Raw genomic sequence first — 24,593 nt, 5'->3', positions numbered from 1 at the left:
ATTTAATTTATGTAAACTTTATATTTTTATGCAAATTAAATGGGTATTTATTATAGCAGAAACAATTATCCTGGCACTTAGTGAGAAACCTGGTATGCATGAGAAGTGGAAGATAAGATCAGATGTTTCATTCTGTAAACAAATACGAAAATATTCCCGTTTTTTCCTCGGCTAGAATAGAATACAGAAGACGGCAGACACCCTGACATGCCAGGGAATGTCAGCAGAACCCATCGTTCTGCTTTCTGTGGGTCAGGAGGAGATCTTCACTCTTGATAAAATACGATAAACAAAATTATAATAATAAAATGCTAATTTAATTTTTAAGGAGGGTTCCCCCCCCCCTTCTTATAATAGGGAGTTGTATTGTTACAGAGAGCACAGTTATGCTAATGGCAGACTACTTAGCTGATTTTACATTAATATAATAAACATTACCTGTCTTAATGCACTGTGCTGTATTATGGCAAAAGAACTAAGTCTAAAAGTGAGGTTCCATTTCGCATAATGAACCAGCACTGCAGTTCCTGCGTGAATAATTCCGACAACGGCGTTTTTGTCTTGGGATTTTGGAGGATGAAATATTGTGTCGGAAATGTTTTAGTCTCAGGATGGAAGCAGGTCCTGCTTGCCTTTAGCACTTCTTATTTTGCTGGGCTCTGTGGCATGGTGCCTCTCTGCTTGCCAGGGTGTCAGTGCTTTATCTTCTCCTGTTCTGCATTGTTTCACTTGAATTTTTTTTAATATTTTTATATTTTAAATATATTGCATACAATACCTTGCTAATAGGACAGCTCAAGTTCATTGTTTGGTTTTGCCTGGGCATAGCTATTTTTACTGTAGTTCAGTATTTTCAACGGTATTTAACTGTTCCTCGGCAACTTGTTCTTCTCTGTGTTCAGCTGTTTTGCTCCGTTTAACTTTTATCACAAAATCTTTAACCGAAGAATTGCTGTTTGGGAATCCAAGGTGCCTGGTATGAGGGTTTACTGAAATCAAGTTCGAACATAGATCGCAGGAGAAGAGGATTTTCTGGCAGAGTTATTCTTTATGAATTAAGGAAATCCTCCCCATCTTCCATGCATGCCTGCTAGCAGTTAACAGGACCACAGCCGTATCCAGCATCGGAGGCACAGGGTGTGAAAATGGCATTATTATTTTTTTTCTTTTTTCTTTTTTTTTTTTTTTTTTTTCTTTTTTTTTCTTTTTTTTCTTTTTTTTTTTCTTTTTCCCCCTCCCCTTCTTTGCTTCATACAAGATTAAACTACTTGAAATTATTTAGCTAGTATTTAATTATATTAATATCACCGAAAATGAGGGAATGGAGGTGATTAAATAGGACTAAATCATTCTCATCCCCATGACCCTTGTCTGGGCTGTGTGGAGGAGTGACAAATGCATCCCTGCTGTAATTTCATGGGGAAGTCAAAGGGGAGCTTGGCCCAAGTTTGTGGAAGTTTCCCTTGGTCGGTCTTGCCAAAATGGGGCGTTTTTAGGGCTTGAAATGGGAGGGTCTCAGAGGGGACTGTGGGGCCGGGAGGCCTTTGGGGGATGTGGAAGAGCAGAGGCAAAACCCTGGGAGAAACAGTGAGCGAAGACAATTGTGAGTATTAAAGACATTTTTTGCCGTTGATGGTATTAGCATGTCAGCAGGTCCATACTAGCACAGGTCCCAAAGCCAAATTGCAGCTGTATTTTTACCTTTGCTGCCAGGTTTACATGCAGCTGGGTATCTACCACACCCTATTGTTATCAGTCAACAATACCAAAAGTAGCTCATTAATCATATCAATAACAACAATCATGTTTCAAGTGCAAAATAGAAATAAACAACTTGAAAGAAAAAATAAAAGATTGATTTCTTCTCTGCATGCTAACTTAGCATTCTTTAAATATATCTGCCAGTAGTTTAGTTTGAACTTCAACTCCCTGAAGGCAGTAAGACAGAATTATTTTAGCTCTTCATAGACTGCCTTCTGTGATTCATTGTTAACTCATAAAACATGCTCATTTTCATGTACTTAAACAGTTAAGTCATTTTTAAAGTTGGTTTGTAATTTTTTTTGGCAACACATTTAAGTTGACATCTGAGAGATAGAAATCTAAAATGAATTTATAGCTCTTGGTTTAGGTTTCACTCACTATCAGACAAAATATCAGAAATAAATATTTTTTATCTAACATAATGTAAAGTATATTGCACAGTATCTAAAATAAAGTTTAGTTTTGACTGAATACACTCAAAAAGGGACCCATAAATATTAGAGAGCTGTAGTTAAGAACTTACATGACTGTTTTAAATACTATTGATTTAAACCACTGGCTAGATTTTATGAATCAAAGTGTAATTTCCAAGCTTTGGCTATATTTCTCATCACTAAAGCACTCTCTCTTGTGTGCCTTTAGCAGCTTTCCAGACATTCAACACGGGATTAAATGATAGTAGTTACAATGATCAATAGGTTAAGACCGGTACAATCACTCTTACCGCTAATGACCTCGGTAGTAATGGGTAATAAAGTGTGGGCTATAATAGCCTATTGCTGGTGCTGCATGCCCTTTGATTCCTAGTATTACCAGGGACTAGCTACATGGAAAAGTTGGACGTTGGGAGTTAAGAGAGTGGATATATAGGCCATCATTCTTAACTATTTAAAGTCCCTCAGACCGTACATGGTGTGCCCACGCTCGTCCGGGATGTGTGTTGTAATTTTTAACACAATAGTTTCTGGTTCATTTGAATTTGTTTGTGCAATGTTTCCGTAAGTTGCTTTTGTGATAAACTAAAGTACAGGCCGTGGCTAAATGTGGCTGTTAGCTGTGTTTATAAATGGAAGGCAGCACCTTCTTCAGAAGCGCAGGTGTGGTGTGAAAATGTGGTTTCAGATGGTAAAGTGAAGTTGAACGGACCAACACAAACTTGTACTCTGTGTACTTGTACTCTGTGACTGTGTGCAGTACATGCATGATTATTTTTGGGTTTTTTTCCTTTCTGCTTAAGTGCTTCTGTTCTAGCAAGGAGTGTGCAGCTAAGAGATTTGTTACTGGAAGGTACATGGCCAGTTTTCAAAGATAGGGCCTAATGGCCAGATCTGTCCCAAGATAAACGTGCAGAAAGGCCATGGAAGTGAATGGGAGTTGTCCCTGCCCAGCTGACGGCAGAATGCGGCCCTTTGGATTAATCACCGATGTGTAGGGTTTACAGCACCCCACCCTATTCCTGTCTGTATCCTCGCTTGTCGTCATAAATCTGACTGAAGAGTATTTGTCTTGTCTATCTTCCAAGAAGGGCACAGAAAACATACTTAAACATGCTTCCTCTTCTGTTTGCTTGGTCCAGCTTCAATGAGAGGTAGTACAAACCCCAGGGTAAAGTAAACTTCTCTGGGGATGAGAATAATGAAGGTGAGTCACGCCTTGGGGCGAAGATAGTGACGGCAGGATTTAATTAAATAATTTTCTACTCCCAGAAAAGTTTTTAAAAGACTGCGGATTAAGATATTCTGAATTAATGGGATTACCCGTCCTGATGACTCAGTGTCCTCAGAGCTGGTCCTGCATGGCAAGGTGGTGGCTTTCCCATAAGCACGGGGATGTGGCTCCAGCCATGGGAGAATGGCCACTGGTTTTGGTGGTTCTGGTATTTGTCCCATAATTAAATCTCCTTTAGACAGTGTTACCACCAGGATAGACCCCATCAGCAGTGTGGGAATGTGCTGTGCCACAGGGGGTGCTCAGAGGACCTGGCCATGTTGGCATTAATGGGATGTCAGAGGTGTGTGAGCCCTAGCTGGGCTCTGCTCAGGGAAATGTTTCGGAGGCAGTGTCTGGCCCTGGCACACGACATGTACACAACAACACGGGGAGATGTGCACTGTACATGCGTCTGACCTTCAGGAACCATTTTTAGTTCATCAAGATTAGTGATGCTGAGAAATCAGGACATCAGTGCATAATGACTGTGAAATTAGGAATGAGAGCTTGCTATGCAAATGACAGGACAAATCATGTGAAAAAGTCAAGATAAACTGCATATTAAGACATTATGTTACATAAAATTAATACTGCATTTCTCTCTTGCTTACTACTACACTGGAGGCTTTTTTTTTTAAACTCCTTTATCTTCTGATCAGCTATTGTCTGCTGATTTTTTTTTAAAAGTGGTTCACGGAAAAAGTGCTAAACATATTATTACCTTTTATTGAAATACATGAGATGACAGGAGATCCTTTTTAGCAAAGTATATCCTTTACTGCTTTTAGTTTTGTGCTGTCATGTATTTGATTTAAAACTATAGAAAAGTAAGGTGCTTCAATATTACTGTTAAAACTCGTATGGGTTTTGTCTTTTCCTCTATTGTTTTTTTTCCCCCTCCTTTTCTTTTCCTTTTTTGGGGTGGAGGGTAGAGGGGTGGGTTTCTAGGGAAATAGTCTTCTTGCATTACTGGGACTGACAAAATGGTTCTCATGTAGTCTGCAAATTAAACACAAGTGCAGTGATTATTTTGAATAGCTAAATTACATTCTAGAAAGCTTGCAGAATTCATAGCATTGTCATTAGGTATCCGCTTGAATACAATTTGTGTAACCTTGGCCAAGACAGCCTGTCATTTTAATGTCAGTGTTTTATCTGAACAAGACATCATCCTTTCAGATACAGTGTACAGGTTCCTTGCAAAGATGCCCGTGCAGAAACGTGTTAACAGTTGCAAATATGAAATGCTATCAAGTTCATCACTGTAGCTGTTTGTCACTGAAATGTCATGGAAAGCGGCTTTTAATGGTATCTCACATAATATGAAAGAATTGAAGACATCTGTATGCTGGGTGAATATGGAATGGTAAAGACATCGTGGTAGGGCCTTTCTGTAAAAATTGCATAGGAGTCTAGTGCTGTTATTCACATCACTGAGCCTTCCTTCAATTTTCTGAAAAACCTGTCGTAATAGGGTCTAGATCCCATCAGCACGAGATATTTGGCTCTTGGATTTCTCTACAGAAGGCAAAGGCTTTCTGGGAGGGAAAGGACCCAGCTGACAATTTCTTGTAAAAATAAATAAATCTTTACCATATTAATTGCTTTAAGGAATTTCCATCCAATAGTGTTTTGCAAAAGGAGCATTTAGTCACCGGGAAGATGTGGTCAGTACCTGTGTGCTGGCTAGGGTGGGCTGTAAGGACTCTCACCTTTAGCCTTCTTGATACCAGGAATAGACTCCCCTGGCATGGGGATGCTGGAAGAGCTGTGGGGATATGCTCTGACCCTCTTTCTCTCCTCTTGGCCTTCAGGTTCCAGTGTCGGTGGCTATGATGACACCTCAAGTGATCACTCCCCAGCAAATGCAGCAGATCCTCCAGCAACAAGTGCTAACTCCCCAGCAACTCCAAGTCCTGCTCCAACAGCAGCAGGCACTCATGCTTCAACAGGTAATTGTTTGCTTAACAGCTGCTCAGGTGGCCCCTATGGATGCTGGGGGCTTCACCTCCTGGAACACACTTAGGGAAAGAAGCTGCCCACACCTCAGGTCTGAACCTCAGAGCAGCCATGCTGTGAGCTTTACTGACTGCTCTTTTGTTTTTAATTCTAGAAATAGCTACTGGAAACAAATCCAGGGAGCAGTGCTAGGAGTGTTTCCAAGATCAGCTAAATAATACAGATGCATATTTAAGTGTCAGGACTTCGGCAGATGTCCCTGTTGCTTTTGCCTGCATCCCTCAGAAGGCTTGGTGTGCCCTGACTAATTGGAATAAACAAGGTAGAAGGGCCATACTTCCCAATTTAGACCTCGTTATTTCCATCTGGAACCACAAAAGGGCTGTGGAAACGGTGGAAACAGAAGTGGAGAGGTTTGCAAGCCTGTTTGATTTCAGCCAACATATGCTGGGCTGTGTGTCAGTGCTTCCCTCAGCCCGTGGTCCTTTCTCAGCTGGAAGCTGGCCACCAACAAGCCCTGGGGCTCTGTTATCACAGGGTTTGGCACAGTGGGGTCTCAGGGAGCCCTGGTGGGTGTCAGCATCTCCCCTGCCCGACCCTGCCTGCTTCCTTCTGGCTCCCAGGCTCCCTCCTGGCTCCCTCCTGCCCGCAGCCGGAGCGCTGCCTGCGCAGAGCACACATCTGGGGAACGGGAGGAGGAGAGTATTTCCCAGGATGTCTATGCATGTATTGAACAACACTTAATACAGTCAAACCCTATCATTTAGAAAGCATGTGTGTTTCACAACAGAGATTCGCCAGGCTCTCTCAGCAAGGGCATTTTGGCTTTGTTGTTACAATCAAAGGTCATTCCTTGCCTTATTTTAATTAGTTTGTGTAGAAAATGGTATGTTTTTCATCAGTTCATTTTGGAGATTACTTTTCAAACGATAATGCCAAGAATAGTCAGTGTGCACTGAATTTATTGTTGAGTTTCAAACTAAAGGTCAGACCATTACAGATAAAAGGATGCTATTTTTCAAATCACAGTTTGTGTGTTACACCAAAAGGGACACTGAATTGGCTCTCCACTTTGTTACTTACCATCTTTCCTTTTCTTTGTAGCAGCAGCTTCAAGAGTTTTATAAGAAACAACAGGAACAGTTGCAGCTTCAACTTTTACAGCAACAACATGCTGGAAAACAGCCTAAAGAGGTACAGACAATACCCATTTTACTTTCAAACCACAGATCCCCGGGGACTGTCTAGTGGCTATTAAACTGTCATTCATCTTATAAATGATTGCACAACTGAACTGACTCTATCGGGCCTCAGCTTTCAGATTTAGAGTTATTGTCCTGTTTTCGCCTGTGTTTTCCTGTGCTTTCCATTTGCTCGCTGCCACATATTTTATAGCAGGGGACCAGGCCTTGCTGTTTGGTACGAGTCCTGGAGCAGGCATCTAGACTTGTATCTTGGGAGAGTGCTTTGGGGAGTTAGTTATGGTGGAGAGGGGAGGGGGCAAGGCAGCAGGCCCAGCTCCTCTCTAAACAAGGCAGAATGCTGAGAGGGTGTTGAGTTTGGGCTTGCACTTTCCAGCCAGAGCGGTTCTGGTTGCACATTCCTCACAGCATGGGCTGAGCAGGAGGGACCACACGGAGCAGCATCTGTGGTGACATGGAGAAGAGGTGGCAGGAGACCTTGCTCTGATGCTACCACAGTCCATAACTGGAGGGGACAGACAGGGGTAGTTTTTGCCTGTCCTTTAGATACACTTCTCTTCCAAAATACCTGTCACATCCGAAACTTCGTTTGTTGTTTTCAGTACACTTAAATTTAATTTTCCTGCAATTACATTTTAAGGTGCTGAGTCCGCTTCTTAAGTCTCGAGGAGTTTGAGACTTTCCTGTTTAATCTGACATCAATGCTGGCTTAGGTAGATCCTAGAAAGCTGCCTCTTGGCGTGAGACACTGGGTGATGTCCGGTGATAGCAGCGGCGCTCGTGTCACCTGACAAGGGGTGTTGCTCGAAGCATCCACCGATGTCTGCTCCCCATCCCCTTGAAATTCGACAAATCGTGCCACCTGTGCCAAGTTTCAACCCCGAGTGAATTTTTCCAGCTGAGTTATAAACCCCTGAAAACAGGGGGGTTTATAATGGAAACGCTGACACAACCTTAACCATAGCGCGCTTACGGGCGCCACTATAATAAAAAGGGAACAGATTAAAAAGTGTCTAAAATGTAAATCTAAAGGACTAACAGTAATTAAAATGGAAATGGCACAGGGAGGGAAGGCATGTAATTGTGAGATATCACTGTGCAGAATGCTCTCAGCTTTGTTTTGCTGGCTGTTTTTCTAATTCAGTAGGGCTTACTCATCAGTGGCAGTTCAATGCGCGTTAATGACTCTGGGATGCAGGCATCACTCTGGACAAAGAAATGATTATTGTGCGGTCAAAAGAAGTTCAAAGACAAGAAGGGAATTTCAGTTTTTTCCTTAGAGATCCACATTCAAGAGCATATAAATTAAGCCAAATGTTAAAAACCACAGTCTGAAAGCTGACTTCAAAGTCACAACTCTCTAATTAATGAACTGCGAGCTTCAGTTTGGACAAGTCGTGGTTTGATGCGCCCATAAATCAACATGACAGGTCTGTTTCACAGTCTCAGACAGCGCTTGTCATTGAGTCACATCAGATGTAAACACAGCAGAAAAAAGAAGGAATATGAAGGAGGTGCAATTGATCAACAGAATTGGTAAAAACCCACTTTTGAAACGCATTATGCATGATCACAGGAAATGGCGATAGCCTCAAGAGGCTTTCTCCTTCTGCTGTTGCTTTTTTGAATCAGATTTCTAACAGCCTTCAAAAGGGAGAATAAGAATTATGGAGCTTCTCCCCTGTGGCTGGCAGGCAATAACCCCCTGTTGTTATTTTGTGCTTCTTTCTTTTCAAAGGCGTCAAAATTTAGTTTTTTAAAGATCTTTAACTCTATATTTGAAGACAAACAATAAAGGGCTGCCACTGTCATTCTTATCAGTTACCAGGGATTGTATTTTTTCTTTCTGTTGCCACTTCTTATTAACCTCTTATTTGGTCTATTAGACATAGTTTTGAATGCAAGCCTGCATGCTGGGAGAACATGAAAGTTCAGATGAGCTCAGAGGGCAGATAAAGAAATTTGAAGGGGAAAGTTACACAGCAGAATGAACGATAAAAGTTAACTCTTCTAAATTGCTGTTGTCAGACAGGAGAGCATCTCAGACACAAAGATGAGGGCTTGGAGCTTAAAGAAAAAAAATACTTTGTGTTAAAAAAGACAAGAAGGGAAGTTAGACAATGTGATGGCATTTCAATATCTAACACACTGATTTACTGTGGTCACACTTCTGATATTACACTAGCGAAAGCAACAATAAGAAAAGACTCCTTCCTGTTTCAAGAAGAGCATTTTAACACGATAGCTGGAAAGAGAACAAGGACCTAACTCTCTTCAGCTTATTCTAGGGGTTTGGGGGGGAGTATTTTTGCTGATGGTTTTAGTGGAGGTCCGTTTCAACAATGCATTTCACCCCACAGGTTCGTTCAGCCCAGCTTAAGGAGGTTATTCTTCCTAAATTAGCATGGAAAAGGTGATCCTGTATTATTTTATTTCTTCCCCCTCCCTCTGGCACTGAAAACTGACAGGGCAGTGCCGTGGTGGGGGCCGGCGACTGCCGTGCTAACGAGGGCTGAGCGTGTACCTTGACAGATGGAACAAGCGTATTCATGTACGGCATCCCCCAAGTCATTTTGTGAGCGCCTTGTCCTATTGTGCTGTCCTGAAAGAGGGAAAACACAACAAACCTCCCCAGCCCCGCTGGTGAAAGGGACCCGACCCCCAAGCAGAGCAACAGACGGGCCCCAGCGAGGTTCTTGGGGGTTTTTTTATTCAAGGGCTGTGTGGTGTAGCAGAGTGTGAGCAGTGCCTGACAGCAAGGGGCAGAGGTTCTGGGGGAAATTTCAGTCCTGTTCCTGCTCTCCCCTGGAAAATTCGGGGCTCCCCAAAGCCAGGGGGGTGCTGGGGGTCCCGTGCAGCCACGGCGCTGGATGGAACGCGCAGTTTCCCGAGCAGGGCCGTTTGTCCTCCGGCACTGTGACAGTTTATGTTAGGCAGTAGGGAGTAACCTAAGAAAGGAAAACAGACCTTTGACAGAAGCTTTAGGGAGGGGATCAAAAATGCAAGTTTTATCAGGATATTTCAGCATTTTAACACTGACTACTGACCTGACAACAGGACTGCACCGAGACCTTTTTTGTATGCATTCAATTGTGAGAAGTAAACAAACTGCCTTGTATCCTGTGTTTGGTAACTGGGTGGGGAGCGCAGTTTGGCAACGTGTCTTGCTTTTAAATTCTTTCTTGGACAATGGGCCTTGTATACTTTTATATCCTGGCTTTTCAAAGTAGAGTGTGTTCAAGAGCTTTTCTTAGGATAGCTGAGAAGACAACCAAACGGGCATCAGTCAATTCATATAAAGGAATTTTTTTTAAAAAAAAACCCCATGTGTTAACTTTGCACTCTTATTTGCAAATAGGTGAAACACAGTCTACTATGCCTAGTACTAATAATATAAACATATTAATATAAACGCATTAAGTATATATATTTTAAAATTAATATTTATGGAGACAAACGTTACTTTAGCTCAGTACAACTGTTGCTGGGGCCTGCATGCATATGGTGCTCTTGCAAATAGTTGCAACAAATGGATGTGTCAGAGCAAGCTGTTGCAAAGAAATGTAAACTCTCTGAGTTTCAGAATATCCAAACACCTATTTGTTTAGATGTGTTCCTGAAGTCCAAGGTTTTCTTTAGAAATAAGATAAATTGAGTTTATAAATAAGATGAATAGAATGACTGACTCTCACAGTTGTGGGTTGCAGTATTAGGATTGATGAGGCATGGTCATACAAGAAGGTGGGGGTCAAACCCACAGGTGGTGTCTGTCAGTCCTTCTCCAGCAGCTCTGATGGGATTTTTTTCCCTGTGTAACACCAGTAGGGAATGGGGCCAGTGATCCTCTGGCTTGCTGTCAAGGAAGGGCGACAGAAAGCTCAGGATCTGGCTGGGGTGGGTTTGTGAAAGTATGCAGTTTGGCAAGAGTTAATTTTCTTTCCCTAATTGTTAGCCATAATGTGTATAAGACCTCCACCTTGATATGATTCCTAGCAGATTAGGGATATTAGATAATTTCCTTCTATTTATTGTACTACTGCACTGTATTATCTTTCTATCACTCAGATAATTACTAAGGAAATCTACATTAATTTTTTTTGGCTAGCACAAGGAACTGCTAAACACTGGCATGATGTATTGATGTTTTACACAACAAAAGTTTTCCTCCTGTCATTGTACAATAAATAAAAAGATATTTATCAAAACGCAAAGCCTTTCATGGATTTTAAAGAACAAAGCAAATAAAATACAAGATGAGCATGGAAGCAAAACCTAGAGGCTTCCTTAACTGAACAAAATTAAGGACTCTGAAGCCTCGAGTACTGTACATATTAAACACTCACATTCAAGTAAGATGTTGTTTGCTAAATTATGAATGTGTGTAATTAAAATCTAGTGGCTGTTTCTATGAAAGATTTACAATGTTATTTCATCGTTTGTCATGGCTAATTAACAATATTAGATGAAGTTTTTCTTCTTCAAAGGTCTGATTTTTTCTCATTTATTTATGTCAGAAGTGATAAACAGAGTAGTTAAAAGCTTCTCCTGGTACAGTAGTGAGAAAAGCAACATGTTCTTTTACACCTCGAAGGTTCAAGGTTCACATCCCTGTGGAGTAAAGCAACTCCATCTTCTTTCTAGTGAGAATAATTAAAATTTTCAAAGTGCAGAAGTAGCAGCCTTAAATACAGCACAGAATAATTCCAGTGTAACAGAAAGTATTGTGGGGCTTGATGGATGAAGAAGAGAGAGTGAGTCTAAAATACCATAAATTAAGCCAGTCAAATTGCCTTAATAGTTGAGACAACCCTCGAATGAGCAAACAGAGCACAGTGCAGGGTTTCTTGTTACATCTAAGTGTGATGTGATTGTGGGGTGTGATTCTCATGTTCTTTGCCTCAAAGAATTACACAGGATTTTCATCAGTGTTTGTTCTACCCACCACTGAAACACAGCCACGTCTGGGGTAAAACATGAACACATGGACCAAGAAATGCTGTATGCATTTGTCATTGGGATGGCAGCAGGGATTTTGGTTGGGGGAAAGTTAACCACTGGAAATGGGAATCAGCAGCCCTGTGTTAGCTCCAGCATCTAACATACCTTGGGGTCTTTACCAGGGTGGTGGGCTCACTGGCTTGGCATTGATACCCAGTGACTGCCATCAGAAGTTGAAGCAAGTTGAGACAGGGAGCCCTGTTAAAGCCTCTTCTCTGCTCTTGAATTAACAAATGTGCCTTTTTATTTTGTTTTTGTTTTTTCTCCAGCCCCAGCAGCAGCAAGTGGCCACGCAGCAGTTGGCCTTTCAGCAGCAGCTCTTACAGATGCAGCAGTTGCAGCAGCAGCACCTCCTGTCTCTGCAGCGTCAGGGGCTGCTGACGATCCAGCCCGGGCAGCCCACTCTGCCTTTGCAACCCCTTGCACAAGGTAGGTGAGGGGTTTGGGTGGCAGAGCCAGGGCAGTGTGCATGCTCACAGAATTGTCACGTGCGGGAGGGAGAGAAAGAGCTCACAGGCTCATAAAATAACAAGCACAGAAAGATGCTGACAGGCAGGGTGGGCATTATAAAGGTATTTTTTTTTTTGAGAAGGGCGGTGCTGCAATCCTGGGCTGCCCTGACTGGCGGGGTGCAGAGGGCTTGGAGTTCACATGCAGTTTGCACAGCTGTAGCCAGTCTGGCAGACTCAGAGCTGCTGGTTGTACTCATCTGGGCTTGGAATCCTTCACAGGAGGAGCCTTTATTGATTCCTGGTGCTGGCTTCATGGCTAAGGGTGTGTGAGAGCAGCTTTTCCTTTCCCAGATGTGTTGATTGGGCCTTCCTGGTCCCAGCCTGGCCACGAGCTGGCTCAGAGCAGCTCTGACCCACAGGCTGGGGAGCTCTGAGTGCCTTTGGCTGTGGCTGCCAGGGAAAGGGGACACGGCTGCTTTCCACTGCCTTTGTGTCACTGCCTCGGTGCTTCTGTTCCTTCCTCCACACTGAGGCAAATTGGGATTAACTCCATTTAATTCTAATGGTGTTATTGACAATTAGATCCTCCTACGTCTTTATTCAGTCCTGCACTCTGCAAGAAGCGAATTCTGAATTTCTGCTTTGCTGAAATCCCAATTTATTTTATTTTTTTAAGACATTGATACACTGAAAGCACTACTTAAATCCACAATACTTTTGACAGTGATTATAACCTAGGGTTTTTATTCTCTCTTTTCTTTTTTGGCTTAAATTTATTATTTTACTTTTTAAACTGGGTTTGTCTGCAAGCCGTGGGACAGTTTAACAGACTTGCCTGAGCTCTGGCTGCTGTGGTTAAAGCAGACTGTTTGGAGTTGGCATGGCTCAGGCATGCCATGGCATCAACCATGATACTGGTGTTTCTGAATAATCCTGCCTTCTCTTTCCCGTGCCCCATAATAAATTTTAACATTCACCTTTATAGCTTGAGTCAGCCCAGGTTGAATTATTTGGGATCTTGAAAGCAGCCTTAGGGCTGTTCTTAGTTTCTAAATCATACGATGAATTTACATTCAGCTCTGTTCACTTAAATAGAGGGGACAAGATGAAGTTACTTCTGTTCTTCACCCTCCTTTTTTTCTGTGTACATAGCATTAAAAAAGGAGAGTGAGGTGAATATTAACTTATATGGATACACAGAGGCCAAACTGGGGAGTAGAGTCTGCTTTGTTGTGTGGCTAACGTGCTTTATTTAGGCTTATTTTTGCCAGACCCAGGAAGGTATTTGAGCCCTTAACTTCTGTGTTGAGAGGCCGAGAGACCTGACCCCTGACTCCCCAAGTCTCAGTTCAACATCCCAGCATCCCAAACCTGGCTGCCTGCTATAGAGCAGCACTGTGCAGGAGTTGGAGGCTGATCCATGGGAAGGTGGTGCCCAGCTGAGAGCTGCAGAGTCAGGCTTGGTGCAGTACCTGGTCAGTCACCATCAATGCAGAGTGGTGGAGAGAAGGTGTGAAATGACTCCAGGAAAAAAGGGCACGTAGATGAAATGCCATTTACGCTTGCAAGGTGTTGTAATGTGCATTAATTACACCTCAGATTTATTGTTGGAAGCATCCCGGGCTGTTCCCACACACCCACCGGGCTCAAGCTTCAACCTTGCTAATTTTTCCCACAGCTCCTATACCATTAAGTTGGCTCAGTAAGGTTCATTGTATAGTCCATCAGTTAAGCTGTCCAAAGGAGGGCAATTGGGCAGTGACAAGACACGCTCATGTGTAATGTGAAAGAAATGAATGTGGTGATGCATGAAGTGTAATCTGTGCGGTAACACATCGGAGACACCAGTAGGTAATTCAGCCGTCGTGGCATTGATTGATATGGTTAGCAGGGAAGTGTAACTATTAGTCCTCGCCCAGGAGCGTATTTAAAACCTGAGGGGTGCTGACTTGCATGCCAGAGAGACACAAACATAAGCAGAGAGGGCTGGTTCTGGCAGGGAAATGAGCTGCCAGCGTTGGGGGCGGCGGGAGCCGGCAGGAAAGAGGGATTTGAGACTTGAATCCAGCACGATATTTTATTCCTTTTTATCAGAGAGACGATGGCTTAAAACTGATGTCATTATGAGGTTTAAATCAACTTTCTGCTTGCTTGAACATGGTCACCTGGGTATGGAGGTACAAGGACACAAAGAGGTTGAGCAACTCTGTTTGTCTTTGAGCCGGTGATACCTGGGGTTGGGAAATTGAGTTCCATGAGCAGTAATCTGTCAACTGTCCCCACAACATACATTTTTTAAACCTGTGCCTACATTTTCTTTCATAATCAAGAGGACTAGTTGTCCTGAAAAATGCAATGAAGAGCCAGGGCTATAGTTTAAAATAATTGGTAATGGACACTTCTTATTTAAAAAAAAAATTACATCTCTCGTGCCCTTTTGTTTTCAGAGCAGTTTGCAAGACTGAGACAAATACTGTATATGTGTGTATAAAAGAAATAAAATCATCCCTCTAGTAAATGTAGCTGTGAATTCAGTTAAAAGCATTTTGCTTTTATTCTTAAGTATCTGTAATAGTAATAAATGTTTCCAAGGAGCGAATGCTACTTCATAAGTGACATTTTCGTTATGTTTTCAGAACTAATAGATTGTTTAAATCTGTATTTTAGTTTCATTTTAGTTTTTAGTGCTCGCCTATTGTCTTAAACAAAATAGCACATCCTTTAGTGTTACATTTGTGTAATCTTTGCTGCTTAGTATTTAGACACTCCCATAATCTAGATTTTACATCTGTACATAGCAGCAATTTTAAAATAAACCCCATTTCAGCAGCGTTCTGAGCTGCGAGAGTGAGATCTTTAGTATCTTCAAAATGAAACTGCAAATCACACTTCAGATCACCAGCGAGTGAAAATAATAGGACTGAGACATCCGGGTGCCTGATTGCTCCTGTAGATTTGGCAGTTCCAGGTCTGAATCCCGTTCCCAGCCCGTAGGAAGTCGCAGTGATCTCGGGTAATTGCAGCGCAGTTCTGGGAATCTGACTTGGAATTTAGCTCTCACTGTTAAAATGAGGCTGTTAAATGGTAAATTACATAATTTATTGCGAGTGGTCGTGGATCTATTTGACTTGCTTTTGCCATTTGTTCTATTATTTTATTTAACCATTTTGCTGGATGAGTGATGAGCATACCTTTCTGCTGCCCAGTTTTGACAGACTAATCAGGAATTCTCTCCAGAATTATTCTAAAGGAACTAAATTTAGGGCAGGAGGAAAGAGGCTATTTCTAATTTTATTTTATTAATCAGGTGATGTAATCAATTTTTGGCAAGGGGTTGTGTGCAGACATGTGTGACATCACAGTTAGCTCTTTAAATTAATGTCACCCAGCCTAAAATCCTTACTTATCTCCAGCATTTTCCCCCACACAACGGGGTATATTTTATTTTTCCTTCCATCTGTGGTATAGTTGTTGTTAGTACTAATGGGAGTAACAGTTGTATGGGAAGTTAGACAAAACACTTTGACTTTTAGAGGGATAAATATCATGTGTATGTCTGTTTTAATGGTTGTAACACTTTCAGGCTTTTCCTTGGGAGAAAGCATTGGTAGATCCAGAAGTGACTGAGAGGAGAGGAAAGTGGAGAACAGGGAAAGGAAAGTGGATGGTAGCCTGTGTCTAATTAAAAACCTGCAGAAATCCAGATTTAAAAAAAAAAAGAAAAAACCGCCAGTTATTCTTTCCCTATTTGCTTATTCTGGAAAATAAAAATAGGTGTCGGCTCATATGTTCTCATATCAATATGTTATCATCAACAGACAAGTCTATTCACTATTGTTTCAACTGAGTAAACAGTGTGTAAGGGTCAGCCCTGCTCACAGGTAATTGTTAGTGTGCAGACAGTCCTGTCAAGCGTGTTAGCTAAAAATACATCCCACACTGTCACTTTGCAAGGTGTTTGAAAATAATAGCCCCCACACAGCAAAACAGGACACGGGCTTGTGTACTGACCTTTTTCTTTGTTTAATTTGCTCAGAGGTTTAATTCCAGGGGACAAGTAATAATTGAATATGTCTAATAACTAAATGCTCATTTGGGACAAAATCCATCAAAATATAATTGGCATTTGGGGCTGATGAAAGGAAAATGACGTGGCTTTAGAGGAACGGATGTGTCCTAAGAATATCTGATCACTTAATGTATAAATTGAAGCCTCTTCCCTAATATATATTAATTGCAGATACTTAAGGATTTCAGCAATTTTTTTGTAGTGAACCGTTACCGGAGACCAACTGTTTTTGTTAATGCTACTCTGGGAAAGGCGGGGAAGGTTATTGGTCTGTCGTGCAATAATTTACTCCTCTTTGATATGCAAACGATCCACGGTGAATATAAAAAAATCCTATCAGACTCATTTCACAGTTCTTAACCACTTAGATTCTCTGGAGTCTATCGCCTCATTAGACCAGTGCTCTCCAAAGCTAGCATAATTAAAATCTTTAACAGTTTAGCAAAGTAAAGATGTTTGGCTGATCACGTTGAGATGATTATCTATCCATTGTATTCTAAATGACAAAAATAAATTAAATTTAGACCTTGGCATTTTTTATTATGTGTTTCAAATGAATATAATGCATACTGCCTTTTTTTTTTTTTATTTCAATACCTTAGGTTGGGTGAGGTACATGCTGTGTGAGCTTGCTGCTGTGCACTCAGAAAATGGCAGGTTTCCTTAGGAGAGCTCCAGAGCTACAACATGGTGAAACAATGAACAGTCACCCAAAGGATGAGCTGGAAGCACACTGATGAGAAAGCTCTTTAAAAACACACAGACACTCTCTTATTATTATTATTATTTTTTTTTCTCTGAATATTTGAGTGATGTGTCTCTACTGCTAATTTTTTCCCATGGCCTTCTCTGAAGGAGCGCTGAAATTGTCTGTAGTGAGAGAAACTGGACTTGTTGGATCATGTCACAAACATCAGCTTTGTCCAAAAGCATGATCTCAGCACGAGCACATGGTTCACCTTCCATTTGGCCCATTGGAGTTTGCAGTTTTCACTTGCATTAGTTACTGGATGTTGTCTCCCTAACCCTGGTGTCCACTTTGGCACATTTAAAAAACCACAATTTTTTATTATTATTTTTTTCTTGAAGCTTATTTTCTGTTTTCATTTTGCTTTTGAATGGCTCATTAGCATTGATCTAAGAAATGACAGTAATAATAGTGTTACTTGTATAGAAAGTTATACAGTTTTTCGGTAGACACATCCATCAATTAAGTGAGCAGTTCAAGAAACCAAAATTAATGAGAAAGATAGGTGTGTTAATGAAATAATCATAGTATAATCAATTTGACTGTTAAAATTTGAAAAGCATTTCAGGAAGACAATATGAATTCATAATTTACGTCTAAAAGTGATTAATAAAAACTGTATTTAATAACAAAGCTATTTGTCATCATTTAAAACTTAAGCACAAAATTAGTCATGTTGTGGTTCGTGTTGTCACAATAATAAAGCTGAGTATTTTTTTTTCCTAAGACCTTCCTTGTTTTTAAAAACAGGTTAGAAAGTAGTCACTTTCCTTAAAAAAAAAAAAGGCAAAAATAATTGTGGAAAAAGAAAGAAATTGAATTTCTTAGCTGAACATAGAGTAGCCAGTGGTCACCTTTGCTGTCAGCTTTGCTGTGGGCATGGAGGTGATTTTTGCCCAAGTGGAGACTCTGAAAATGGCCCTTTGGTCTAAAAATTACAAAATATTATAATATTTAGCCTGATGTTTAGTGTGGGTATGTTGTTGTGTGGATCCCCCTGCCCCACAGCCCGGATTTTGCATTCCATGAGTATTGCAGGTGTCACACCAGAGTGCAGCAGAATCGTGCAGTGCAGTATTAGCATTTAGTTATTAAAAAAAAAAAAAAATACATGCGCAAAAACACACACAGGCAAAACTAACACTAGGCTTTGTTTACTGACTCTTTGATTTAATTACTGTTTGAAGACGGCCGAATTAGCTGTTAATTGATTTAATTATCCAATTTGTTTGTTTCAGGCATGATTCCAACAGAACTGCAGCAGCTCTGGAAGGAAGTGACAAGCTCGCACACAGCGGAGGAGGCAGCCAGCAACAACCACAGCAGCCTGGACCTGTCCACCACCTGCGTCTCCTCCTCTGCACCCTCCAAGACCTCCTTAATCATCAACCCACACGCCTCAACTAATGGACAGCTATCAGTCCACACTCCTAAACGGGAGAGGTAGGTGCCTGAAGGGTTTTCCACCCTGAGCATCCCAGAGCAGCGTCCTGGAGCGATGGCGAAACGCTCAGGAGCGGTGGCCAAGTGCCTTGGCCTCAGTTTTGTCCTCCACATCTTGCTCTGTCTGGTGTTGGCGTGGTTGAATAGAGTCTCCACTGGGCAGAATATGCTCCCTTTGTTCAGATCTTTATGGCTTGTTAATTGGATCAATGCGGGTACAATTAGCTAATTAGAAGTGCATTGGATAAGCATATTGGGAAGTGCGAAGAAGAAGCTGGGGGGAGTTTTTTGAGTTTTGCATCACAGGTGGTGGTGCTCTTGTTGTGCTTTGAGTTTACAGGCTGGAGGTGAGCAAGAAAATACGTTGGTCAGTATAGTCCCCATTTTTCTACCAAATTTTGGTGCCCTATCTTATCTAACATACTTGCCTTTTTATACTCTCTATTACCTGCTTTCACAAGACACAGTAGGCTTGAGTTCACCAAGTTTCTCTAAAACAAAGTGGCTTTTGTTGTGTTTTTTTTTTAAGTGCTGATAAAATTAGCTAACTGGTGTTGTTTGGCTTTTAAAAGTGTGAGTTAATTTATACTTGCTCGGCTCGCATTGTTAAAAGAAATGGCTTAAATCAGGGGTTGTCTGTTGACGTGCTTCTCGGCGCGGGCTCTGCTTTATTCCAGAGGATGCTTTATTGCAGGTTTGTTTCTTTACACCCCCAGATTTCACTGAGGCGTGTCTAACAACGTAACTTTTGCTTCTGGGGAGATAGACAGGCCCAGGCGCCGGGGCCGTGGGTGCCAGTGCCGGCTGCAGCCTTGGCGTCGCTGCTGGAGGAGGAGGAGGAGGAGGAGGAAGGGTCTCAAGGAATGGGCACAGTGGGGAGGGCAATGCTCCTTTGCATTCAGGAGAGTCCCTTTTGCCCATCTAGAAATGTTACAGCAGACACTAGTGAATGCTGGATTTTATGGGAACTGATGGCTTTGTCTTTTCCGTCCTCCTTTCATTCATTAGAAAGAGGATAATGGAATTTTTGAGCCATAGAGTTTGTATTTCTGGTGGTCTGAAAGTAGATTGATAGGGAAGCTGTATAAATACCTCTTCTATCTTTCTGATATTAAGAAAATAGTGCTGCTGGGAATAGATAGATTTTAAAGGAGAGCACACCCACTGTTGGAAGAAGTGCTGTGTGTATGTAAGGCATCCTTTATATACCCATTGCAAGGACGTGTGTGGGAACATCAGTTAATATGTTTATAACGCATGTAAGTGCCAAAGACGTGGGTTTCATGAAGACTTACATGGGATACTAAAAAAACATTTGATGTTTATTAAACAATTATTCCCTTTTTGCTGCGTGTAGAACTGAACAAGATGGGTTTATGGCTTTTCAATAAATTTTTTATCTATGTTTTTCTTACCGAGTATATAAAGTAAAAACCCATGCAGCAAGATGGATCTTCTTTCACTAAATAGAGGCACGTGCTGTGTGCTAATGACAGTCTAAACCAGGAAACAGATTCAGTTCAGTTTGAGATGCAGTGGAAATACAGGAATCTGTTCTGAAGTAAGAATTTTCTCTCTGTATAGTGTTGTGCAGACCTGGAAATCCATGTGTCTGAGTCCTGTAATTGTGTTCTGGAGGCAGTTGGGATCTACAGACAAGGTGATACACATGCTTTTATTAGTGAAGTTCAGATAAATTAAGAAGGCATAAACATGCCATGGTGTTGTTTGAGATTGTCTTAGTTTAGAAGACTAAATCCTCAGTGCTGGAATCAACACCTGTGTTGTTAAGCTTGCCTTATATTTTTCTTGCATATCTGTTGAATTCTCTGAAATATCAAAATACAAAATAGGAATATTTAGGAGTACAAATACGAGAGCTACAGAGTTTGCTTTGTCCTGCCTCTCTTTGGTACATGGAGGCTTTATGCCATCCATTTGCTGCAGTGATTGAATTACATGTTTATCCATAAGTAGAGCAGGAGACTACAGGCAGTAGAATGCCTCCTGATGCACTTAAGGGTTTTGTTGCAGTCTCATCAGGCACCGTGGTGCCTGCCTGGATTTCGTGTGACACAGAAACTCGTCTTGGTGAGATATTTTGCACTGGTTTCCTTTCTGAAAGGATATTTATCTGCAGGCAGGGAGTGCGGGGTGGGGAGTGAGCAGAGAGGGAAGAGTTGCTGTGCTCTGCCATCACATGTATGTTTGAAAGCTCACAGAACGTGAAATTTTAGTGGGCTTGCAAAAGACAGCACAGGCACAAGCAGGAGTTTAGTAATTTTTTGATTGCAAAGTTTAAGACTAGAAAAAATCATGGGTCTGGTGGGAACATGAGTTTGCTGGACTTGGTATGAAATCTGTGTGTGTTCTTGTACCCATCTGGTTCAGCATAACAAATCTAAGGAGACTTTTGGAGAGCCCTAGCTCAGGCTCAGGTCAAATGGGGCTTTGGGAAGGGCTCACTAGGGAGGTATCAGCCCTTCCACCTCCCATCACATAAGTCACAGCCTGGGCTGGCCAGGGCAGGTTTTTGACTTGTGGATTTCCCCTCATTCCTGCACCTTCTGTGCAACTGGCTGTTAGCTCTGGTCTGATACAACCAAGAGCTATTTATTTAGATTTAACCAACAATAAAAAGCACATTGTAAAATCTCTTAAGTGTCCTAACAGTTAAGCACAGCCACATCATAACGACTGCCCAGCAGCCATAAATAATCATATACAGGTAACATTAACTTTTAGGGTGTGCTGTAAAGCTGTTTTCAACCCCTTTCTCTTGGGCTTTTGAGAAGGAGTGGGCTGCAGGAGGCAAGTTGGTTATGTAGGAGTTACTATCATCACTGTCACTTCTGGCACATGTCACTGGGGTAGTTCAGGCTGTGTTTTAGGGGGTTCCTGATCTCACAGGTCAGGTTTGGAGGCTGCTCCAGACCTGCGAGACAGGAGGCACCTGTGTTAGAATCAGCAGGCGAGCAGCAGATCTGCTCTGTATCTTGGGTAAAAACACATTCTGGTTATAAACAAGGGGTTTAAAATAGCAGGAGCAGTAGTCATTGGCTGCCTGGCGTGCCCACGCGTCGCCAGCCCAGACTGCGGTTCTGCACAGGCTGCGGGGACACAGCTCTGGTGACACTGGTGGGTGACACTGCCCACTGTGAGGCTGCTGTGCTTGGGGCCCAGTGACAGCAAAATTTCTCATTTTCGACTGAAAAGCAAACAGCAGGTGGGTGACCAGAGTTACCCAGAATGTCCAAAAAGCAAAAATACATTCAAAAGCAGGAGGCACTCTCCCTCCTGGGCCAGGGAACACTGTGGTGCTGCACTTGGTTTCTGCATGCTCTGTGTGTATGGCTTCCCTGGGAATGAAACAATTCCAGCTATAAATAATGGGTTAATGCTTTCATTCATTTGGGCTTTAAATGTATATTACATCCATGCTTTTGTCCCACATTTCGCCCAGTTTCTGTAAGTAGCAGCAGCAGCAGCTCTGGGGTTTGGTGCACAGCAATCTGTTAAGGAGATAAATAATCTGCTTTGGCATGACACTCCTACTCTCCTCTTTAATTTGTCTTACACAAGGAAAATTATAATTAAATCATTCAGGGTAAACCCTTGAGTGTAGAGAAGGAAAAAACACACTTTGGTAAAGATTGCCAATAGAGACCAACTTCCCTGTTGTGCCGTGCAGAGACATTTATCAATATTCAGCACTATTAAAGAGAGAACATTTCGTGTGATTTGTGAGGCGGATGCCAAAGCTCAAATCAAGGCTTGTTAAGATCCTTTCCCCATGCAATCATGGGCATTCAGCATCATTAGAATTCAGCACTGACTGTGTGTTTCATGCTTTGATTTTACTCAGACAATTTAATAATGTTTATTGTGCTGATTATATATATAAATTCACTCAATGCAATAAACATACCTCAGTCATCAGTACCCTAAGGGAAATATTTAGTTATAGATACTTGTATTCATTCAGGATAAGGGAAAGTGAGACCATCAACCAGCATGCAAACCTCTCATCATCTTACCAGCATTTGGGTTTCTTCAGTAACAAGCAGTTTTTCTCTACACAAGTAAATAAATAAATAACAGGAGCCAGTTAAGTACATCTGCTGTGCTTAGAAATGTCAGGGGAAGTACCCATTTTCCATCTTGTTCCGCTGCATCTTATTTAGGAAAAACTTGATTGTTTTCTTAAGAAAAGCACCAAAACAAAGCAGGGGGATGCCTGATCACTTCAGGTGGCTGCTAACTGTAGAACCTGATTAACAGTGGGCATCCTGAAACCTGCATGCTTGGGAATAATCCCCATGTTGGTAGGTTTGGAAAACCAGAACAGTGCAGAATTCATCAGTGCTTTGCAGTGGGTAGAGATGGCTCCAGTCTGGCCTTGAACTGGGAGGTCTGGAGGTGCAGTGGAGCTGTTGAGCATCTTGTGCTGGTCCCATCCTCTGGCACCATCCTGCACTGACTGCAGCAGAGCCAGGATGGTGGAGGCTGTAAATAAACAAATGAGTTAATGAAGGTCTAGACCTGTTAATTTAAGAAGTGCATCTGTTGTTTACCAGAGGTAAGGTGAAGAGTTGCAGTTAAAGGCTTCGTGTCCAAGAGACCTTTCTCCATCTGCCAGCAGTCCCATCTCTTCCCCTTGTTGCCTTTATACCCTTTCCAACTATGCTTGAGTCTTGTCTTTCCACATAAGCAAGTGGTTATCTCATAGGAAAAATAGATGGGATAAACAAGGGGATTTAAAAATTGCTTTTTCTTGCCAGCATGGCAGGAGGACAGAGTTTGGAGAAGGCTCTGAAGGGAAGTGAGGACTGGCGTGGCAGACCACTGATCTGCTGCTTAGGCCTAATGCCTCGTGTTTTACTGTTGTTATCTTCCACGCCAGCTGATCCTCCATCAAAATCCCAAGGCCCTTAGATGAGGGCATTAGGATTCAGCACAATTAAGAATTACAGACTTGGGTCCATTATTAATGCTCGGGATGAAACAGTTCAGCCCGCAGTCCATATGCTCCCAGGGCCCGATCTTCTCTTGGCCAGCCTCTCCACTTTGTCCCTGGCATTCATTCTGCACTGGTGCCAGCATCAGATCTGCTCAGCCGTGTCAGCTTCCCTCAGTTGCTCCCTGCAGCTGATTTCAGTTCATTATCCTTCACCATCAGCAGAGTTGTGTTGGATTTGCTACCTCAGATCCATTCTCCCTTAAGAAATAGGTGTTCCTGGGACCTTTCCTCTCAAGAAATATTTAACTGCTCAAAACCCATCATGACCCTTGTGCTCTTACCTTGGTCTGAGCATCTCAGGTGCCTCCATCCTTGCTGTGGAGCCAAGTTGGAGTGGGAGACTTGAGCCTGGATGCCCAGCTGGATGTTTGATAAACCATCCTGCTTTCCACATGGCTGCTGTCCTTCTCATTGCACCTGGAATGGCTGTGGGGCTGCTTGGGCTCTCAGTGATGATGACACTGTGACAACAGGGCACGGGCCTGGCCATCTCCATTTATTGTGTGCAGGTACAGCCCAAAGTGTCTCCAGTGTCTGATCCCTTGGCACTGCCTCCCCTGCCAAAGAAATGCCACCAGTTACTGAACGGGCTCCCCTCTGAGTCACTCTTCTGTAATCAGCTTTGAAAAAACACCGACTGTGACTCAGACCTGGGGCTGTTAATCTTCAGTTTTAAGCCTTATCAGGCACTTTTTTATTGTTCGTGCTTTTCAGATGCGGGTGTGGAGCCTCCTGTGCAGTCGCCCGCACCCACCGTCTGCCAGGGTGCTAAATCAGTTGTACAATTCCACTTGCTCCTCAGTCTGCCCAGGAGCTCCTTCATCACGCTTCTCGGGGAATTCCTGCACTAAACCAAAAGCAGCTTGCTTTACTTTTTGTTTTTCCCTGCGAAAGATGCAAAGTTAGCCCAGCCTGTGAATGTTTGATGTGGCCCCTGGCTGGATGGGGGTGCTGGGTTTGATGCTTGGGAAGCTGCCCTGGCGTCAGGGAGCTCTCTGGTCCTGTGTAATAACCATCAGTTGTACAACTCCAAACACTAAGCTAATGTATCAAAAAGCACTTAAAATAGATTGGGTGAGCCTTGGCAGACGCCTAACAGAACTTTTCCAAATTTTAGCATATGTATTGTTTTATTCCTCCATCTGGCCAACAGATCATTGTTTGATATCTGAGTGCTTTGCATATCTCCTCCCTTTTCTTGCAACTGAGATACTTACACGTGCATTTA

The 24,593-nt window shown here is 42.3% G+C and overlaps 1 protein-coding gene across 11 annotated transcripts in view; it reads left to right on the top strand.

The window, feature by feature from the left end:
* The window catches only part of FOXP1 (forkhead box P1), a 390,583-nt gene that overhangs the window by 309,884 nt on the left and 56,106 nt on the right, over positions 1 to 24,593 (top strand). For 10 of the 11 annotated variants that reach the window (XM_083869351.1, XM_083869342.1, XM_083869346.1 and 7 more), the window contains 4 exons: positions 5,289 to 5,426; positions 6,538 to 6,627; positions 11,903 to 12,062; positions 18,141 to 18,345. In XM_083869351.1, the coding sequence (XP_083725477.1) occupies positions 5,289 to 5,426; positions 6,538 to 6,627; positions 11,903 to 12,062; positions 18,141 to 18,345 (593 nt within the window). The remainder of the gene's footprint in view (positions 1 to 5,288; positions 5,427 to 6,537; positions 6,628 to 11,902; positions 12,063 to 18,140; positions 18,346 to 24,593) is intronic. The other variant, XM_083869352.1, reaches the window with a different exon arrangement.

Source organism: Zosterops lateralis, assembly GCF_965231275.1.
Source record: "Zosterops lateralis genome assembly, chromosome: 11".
Lineage (NCBI taxonomy): Eukaryota > Metazoa > Chordata > Aves > Passeriformes > Zosteropidae > Zosterops > Zosterops lateralis.
Note: the sequence above shows the minus strand (reverse complement) of the source record. Positions and strands in the feature narration are given on the sequence as shown.